The 7,289-nt window shown below is 38.1% G+C and overlaps 1 protein-coding gene across 1 annotated transcript in view; it reads left to right on the top strand.

The window, feature by feature from the left end:
• The window catches only part of LOC119339601, an 18,198-nt gene that overhangs the window by 4,119 nt on the left and 6,790 nt on the right, over positions 1–7,289 (top strand). Inside the window, exons 8-14 of the mRNA XM_037611591.1 lie at positions 4,064–4,276; positions 4,351–4,779; positions 5,463–5,657; positions 6,249–6,307; positions 6,410–6,464; positions 6,888–6,921; positions 7,144–7,232. Of these exons, the coding sequence (XP_037467488.1) occupies positions 4,064–4,276; positions 4,351–4,779; positions 5,463–5,657; positions 6,249–6,307; positions 6,410–6,464; positions 6,888–6,921; positions 7,144–7,232 (1,074 nt within the window). The remainder of the gene's footprint in view (positions 1–4,063; positions 4,277–4,350; positions 4,780–5,462; positions 5,658–6,248; positions 6,308–6,409; positions 6,465–6,887; positions 6,922–7,143; positions 7,233–7,289) is intronic.

A 7,289-nucleotide genomic window follows, 5' to 3' on the forward strand; every position in this document is an offset into this window, starting at 1 on the left:
CTGTAAGTGAGATTTTGCCTAAGGCCTCTTGTCGGAAGAACCGTTTCATTGATGTACCCCCTACTTAGAGGGCTTCAACTTCCTCTGTCTGGCTTTTTTGGTGAGATGATTCGATTGCACGACATAAACCATCAACCTCGATGTCGGCTCCAACTTCCTCTTTGCCCTCTACACACATGTGTGTGTCCTGGCTAGGGATTCGCCCTGACTATGAGCGCTAGAAGCCATTTCCCCCTCAACTACCTTATGTGGCGCCGCCTCCACCACCCCAAATCCATCTCGGTGGTCTCCCGCATCTCTATGGTTTTTATATGTTAGTCTAGTATTGTTAATAGTATTTTTGTATGCCGGTGTAGTAGTGTTAGTTCAAGTAATAGATTCTTCTTCTTGAATTCTTAAGGGTTTGAGTAAACGAGTGCCCAAGCGTGCAGGCTTGAAGTAAATAAAATGACCAAGCGTCCAATATGTGTTTTCCTTGGTTGCCGTATTTTTGGGAGAATGTGTAATGACCCAGATATGGAAGTATTTGAATCTCTATGGTCAATATGCTACTATCTGAACTGAATCTTAGTAGCTAGCACAAACAATACTTGATAAAATACCACAAAACAAATCACATGTAAGAATATAACGTAAACCCAGAGTGTTTATTACCTCATAGCCCACAGGCTAGTTCACATAGCAAAAAATAACAAATAAAACTACGGAGTCCCATCAACGCCACTGACAAAGTTGAGTATGGACATCATAACCCTACGTCGCATCTGTTACTCGTCATATAAAATCCTTGACATGATAAGTTGCAGTCATGCAGGTTAGTATATTGAGTGTACCGACAAGTCACACCCAAGTGAGACCTATCATCTATATGCAAGGATATGGCTAAAATGGAAAGCTCTAAATTTTATTTTGCATAAAGCCAATTTTATCCTACTATCAAAAGATTATTCAATCTCTGCATATAACATCTGGTTGAATTGGGCACCTCCAACTCAATCTATCACCTTAGTTGATGAAACCCACTTAAATTATTAAATGTGGCGAGACCACTCAACAATTGTGCATAAATGGGACACAACTAAGTACTTAGATTATACATTCTGCAGAGGTTCGCACACGTTCCCCACAAGGCTCTGTCTGAAAACTAAGACCAAGTCTTTCAGAAGAGTACCCATAGCCCCTGGTAGTCCCATCTCACCTACATAGCTACATCCATTAGTACCATCGAGCAAGTGTCACTACAATCTATTCAACTAAGCCAAAGTGTATAATGTCTGCTGCACACAGAAGCTACTAATAATGAAAAGGTGGTTGATCTTTTAAGCTTGGGCAAGGGGTCCACTTGTGTGCACTCTCATGGGTGGATATTTTTAATAGAACACATTCCCCATGATGTTAACAATATACTTTGCCACCATACATACCTATTCCGCCCTGGTAGTTCGCTAATTAAGTCAATCCTGATTACTACATTGTTGCTCACATCTTTCCACAAAATCACTTCACTAAATCCCCGTCTACTTTTGTCAACAAGTATTATCTACAACGATGGAGACAAGCATAAGAAAGCTCAGCCATACTCATTGAACTACTCTGGGATCATACTGAATATTTATCATACATATTCCTACTCATGCATACTACTCAAAAGGTACTAAATGCATACAAAAATATAGGTTCATGGGCATGAACAAGAGATGCAACTGGCCATGCTGGTCTTCACTTGTAGTAGTATAAGCCTGGTATTATTCTATTTTCGCTCTCTAATCAATCTAACGTGAGCAAATAACATCCAGTAAACAATCATGCCATATCGAAGAATTCAAAAGAACACAAGAAAAAATATGGCATGGTGCAAAGAACAACATAATTTAAATGTTATATGTCTTATGCATCCTTATAGTGCTTTAGAATGGCAGGAGAGAGAATTAACTCAAAAGAGTTAATAGTCTTAAAGATATGATTGAAACTTCATATTTTAATTGAATCAGAACTCCTTTCGGTATAGATACGTAGCTTTTCAACCTATAACAACAATATAGATGATCACGAGAGGACACAATGGAAGAAAATAATTTTTCACCGGAAAAGTCAGACGTTGAGCCTCCGGATGGATACACGGTTGAAAAACTTATGAATATTCCCAAAATGTATGAATATTTAAAAATTCGAGTAAAGTTTTAGAGCAACCAAAATTCCATGGAGGCATTTTGGGGAAGTCTTTTTATTCCCTCTCTTTTAAAATATACAAATAAACTCCTAAAAGCTACAGATTTCATTTGAATTCAAATAGGATCTTAGTAAAATAATAACAATTATTTAATTAATTAGAATCCTAAAATAGCTTCAGATTTCAATGAAATCAAATAAGATGTAAGCAAAACAACATTATTTTTAATTAATTATAATTCCAAATTTTAATAAACTCTATTTTGGGGATTATAAATATTCTCTAAAATTTAATTTAGGGTTCAGAATAATTCCCAGAATTTTTTAACTTCCAAATAAATAACCCAATAATATTAAAAAACAAATTCTATATATTGAGGAAGTCATATTATCCTCTCTCGTTTAATTTCCTTTGATTTCAAAATGTATGAATGTTTCAAAACTTAATTAAAAATTCCAAAGCAGCCAAAATTCAATTGGGGCATTTTGGGGAAGTCCTTTTATTCCCACTCTATTTAAATATTCAAATAAACTCCCAAATGTTTGATATTTCACTCAAATTCAAATAAGATCTAAGTAAAACAATCATTATTATTTAATTAATTAACATCCCAAAATAGCTTCACGTTCACTCAAAATCAAATGAGATCTAAGTAAAACAATCATTATTATTTAATTAATAGTGCCTCCACCAAACGAAGAACATACCAGGCCCATATATTGGCCCCCATGCCACACACAGCTCCCACTACCATCTTTGTTGCTTGTCCTCGACCACAATCACGTTTGTCTTCACTTCCACACACTACACTACCTAACTAGTGGTTGGGGCGCCATCCTGTGGCGCCACTTGAGAGAAAGCTGTGTGCATGTTTTCATTTAAAAAAAAACATAAAGTCCTCCGTCTAAAAAAACTTCTCAGAAAAAATATCCTCACCTTCATCTAAAAAAAGTAAAAAGGAAAAAAAATACCACCGCAGCCTACCAGTGAGTGCAACTTTGCATAACCCTCCATTTAAAAAATACCAGAGGTCCTCGCCTCCATCGAAAAAGAAAAAGAAATACATTTAAAAATAATCCACACCTTTATCTAAACAAAATTTCAAAAGAATTCTCACCGCGGCCAACCAATTTGCGCCATGTGGCATAGCTGGTTGGCCACTCTTCACACATAGCTTAATAGGTTTAATTCCTCCCTAGCCGCCGCACGTACAAACATCTCTGTCCCGTCACGAACACAAATTCATCCATCCACACACTCCTGCCACTACCACCATCACCAACAACATGTGCGCACTGCTACCAGCCTACCACTGCCACCGCGGGCTCCCCATTTCTCCTGAAAAGTAACCACCCCTGCCACAGCAAGTATCGCCACCAGATGGCCACCCAGCACCGCACCAAGAGGACCAAGTATCGTTGAACCTTCATCAAAGGCTACATACAACCATATTTGCACTAGATATATTCACGTAATTCCTATAAACAAAGTAGTTTGCATAAGATTAAAAACATAGGTTGGATTAAACACAAAAGTAGGTTATATAGAATCAACAATATCCGGAAGAAGAATAAGTACCCACACCTTCACTACGTGCATGCAACGAGAAAATCCATCCATATGGTCATTCACATTTATCTCTATGATTTTTTTATGTATCAAGCCTTTTCATCTCTCTTGAAGCAAAAAAGAACACATGCGATGCTCGATTTGGGAAAAGATATTGGAGCTTATGTGCTTGATGATAGACTTTTTTGCATCGATCCTAGGCATCTAGCACCTGCATCTAACTATGGGTTTTGTGGTACGAGTCATTATGTCCCATCACTTTTGAGGTTATTTTTTAAAACTCTTTGATTTATTCTATTTATGCCATATTCTGTGGGATGACAGGTACTTAGGAGATGGAGGCACAGATGGAAAAAATCAGGAAAGGAAACACCACTGGTTTACCAACAAGTAGCAAAATGCATCGAAATTGGGTTACTCTGCCAAGAACGTGAACCATCCAAGCGGCCCTTTATATGGGATATAATAAATGATATCAGCCACATGGAAGTTGTAAACGAGGAAATCAACAATGCCAATGAATATACATTTGGGAAGGTAAATCCTTGAATGTCCCTGGCCAAGCATCTTTATCGTACTGAATACATATATGTCCTGCACTTCTCTTGCAGATAAGCTCTTGCCTGGAGGAGGATGATATGCTTGGAATTGAGCCACTCAAACTACATTTCCCTTTTGCCCTTAACAAACAGATGTCCTGCGAGATTCAACTAACCAATGAGACGGACTCTTACATTGCCTTCAATGTCCAAAATATGAGCCCCAAGTCATACAACACACAACCGCAGAAAGACATTATGCCACCACGATCCAAGTGTAACATTGAAATAACACTGCAGGCGCAAGGCAATGTGCCGATAGATATGCAGCGTGCCAATGAGTTTGTTGTGTGGAGCACCAAAGTGAATGATGGTATTGCATTTGAGGATATTACTAAAAGCATGTTCATCAAAGAGACAATCAATGTGGTTGATGAGGTGAATTTGGATGTGGTTTTTGATGTAAGTGAGCCACAAGAAGCAAGTGACAAAATCAGTGAGGTGAGTTGTCTAAGAATACTAACTTGCAAAGCTTTGCATTTAGTTAGCGTTGAGCACACATGATCATTCATTGTAGTTATAGAGCTGAATTAATAAACATCTCGATCAAATTGATTCTTCAGTCAATTATTTTAATACCACAATATAGCCAATAGTACTATTATATGTAGATTAGATTAGCTTACACTTCTTTCCTTTTTCAAGAAGTATTAAATCAATAGGAATAAATTTAACTCTTGCTCACAAATCACAAGTCAGAATTTTGTTTGTTGATATGTCTCACCAGTTGTGTGTGTGTGTGTGTGTGTGTGTGTGTGTGTGTGTGTGTGTGTGTGTGTGCATCAACACATGATACAACCACTAGGATCGCTAATCTAAAAAATAAAACTTTTTGCAATGCTTTGTCTAGTTAATTATCAGCCGATACAAATGAAACCTGTGTGTAATGGATAATGGTGCAAGTAAGAGCAAACAATGTCAGAAAAGTAATGAAGACAAATGAAAGGGAAACTATGGCTTTCGGGGTCCAATATTTCGAGTAATTTTTTTTTTGTTCAGTGGGGATATGTGAACTAGTATTGGTTACCAGGGGTGTAAGACCCCTTGCATACTGCACACAGCCACCCAAAGGCATTATCATGCCACGATCCAAGTGTAATGTTGGAATAACATTGCAACCGCAGGGCAATGCCCTCACAGATCGTGCCAATGAATCTACTGTGTGGAGCACCAAAGTGATGATTGATGGCCTTGCAATTGAGGATATAACTACAAACAAGCTCATTAAAGAGTCAGACACCATGGTTGATGAGGTGCACTTGGATGTGGTTTTTGATGCCAATGAGGTGCATTTGGATGTGGTTTTTGATGCCAATGAGGTGCGTCATTCTAAGAATATTAACTTACACAACTTTGTCTATCTAATTAGTGGTCGTGCAAATGATCTTTGATTGTAGTTGGAATGCCAAATTAACACACTTCTAGATCAAATTCTTTTTTAGTTATTTTAATACGTCCATATAATCACAGTAGTCCCCTTATATTTGTAGGGTCAGACTATTCATCACCCAGGGTGAAGAATAGTTATTGTTCACCCCCTCTATTTTTACATCACTGCACCATATTTTTACTTCTCATAATTTTTCCTGATGTCGATAGTCAAACGAGAATGTAAGAATATATATATCGGTTGTAAAAAAATACTTTTTATTATGTAATATTACGAACAGAAAATATAGTAACATAATTTTGTGGTCTTGTGACTTATATTTTGATTTTCTTGTACCGATGCTTTAGTGAATTGTACTGATGCTTCCTTTTGTTTTTCTTCTTTGATGAACTAACAACGCAGCAGACAATGCCACCTTTAATACAGGTATTGGTTTTGGGGTTTTCATTTTTCCTCTCTTCCCAGATCCTCCATCTTGGGGGTGGTTTCTCAAATGTTCACATGAATTTTGCTTGGTCAGATCATAGATGATACAGCTGGGAAAATCTATTGCATAGATGCACATCAGAAAGAGCCGTTGTAAGAGCATAGAATAATATAGACATTTGAATATTAAACCTCTTTTTCAAGTGAATGCACTAGCTGCGATTATCCTGCATTTAATACCTTCTTATCATACAGGATTATAGTGGGTACCTCACTTGGGAATGTTAAGACATGGAACTATAACACACAGGCAAGTTACTGTATTGCTTTGGTAGTTACTAATTAATATAAAGAAAGAAATTTATTACCTCATGCCCTCTGTACAAAAAAGATGCTCGCAGCCCAAGCATTTTTTATTTTATTCATAAGAGCATATACAGTTTCTTTTGATTGCCAAATACCAAGAAAAGCCTATCTTTGGTGATGGTAGATTGCAAATGTTTTTACCCACTGTTTTCTCATGGCAGTATTCCAGCCGTTATTGAGTGTGTATTTAGGTCATATTTGCTTATATTGGACTAACAATTTAGTCAGATGTGTTTACTGGCAGAAAGTGGCCGGTTTGACTAAGGTCTCAGCAGAACCTGGCAAGCACTCTGACTTGTTTGTCAACATAAGTTTCTTCCACCATATGTACACTGATATGCTAATAAGATGATCGTTCTCACTGCAGTTACGGATGTTAAGTTCATTGCACGAAAGGGATGGTTTGTGGCAGTGTCATCTGATTGTGTCGTCCATGTGTACAACTACGAAAAGAAAATGCGAAAAGTCACAAGTTTCAGAGCTCTGGGTCGTGCAGACGTTTGGTGTACATTAGCCGTTCATCCAACCCAGCCTGCCTGGGTCGGCCTGGAGCTTGCCTAATTCCTGGCGCCGCCGCTGGATTTGCGAATACAAAGGTTTCTGTTGCGTATGGATTTGCGCAGTGGCGGAGACAGGCCCCAGGCAGCCTGCCTGGGGCGTGATGGTTGTTTGCTTCGTTGACCGTAGTGATTATTGTACATATAATGCTACGGTAAGCTACAGTGAAAGAAGCCTGCCTGGGTCGGCCTGGAGCTTGCCTAATTCCTGG

This window comes from Triticum dicoccoides, chromosome 7B, assembly GCF_002162155.2.
Source record: "Triticum dicoccoides isolate Atlit2015 ecotype Zavitan chromosome 7B, WEW_v2.0, whole genome shotgun sequence".
Taxonomy (NCBI): domain Eukaryota; kingdom Viridiplantae; phylum Streptophyta; class Magnoliopsida; order Poales; family Poaceae; genus Triticum; species Triticum dicoccoides.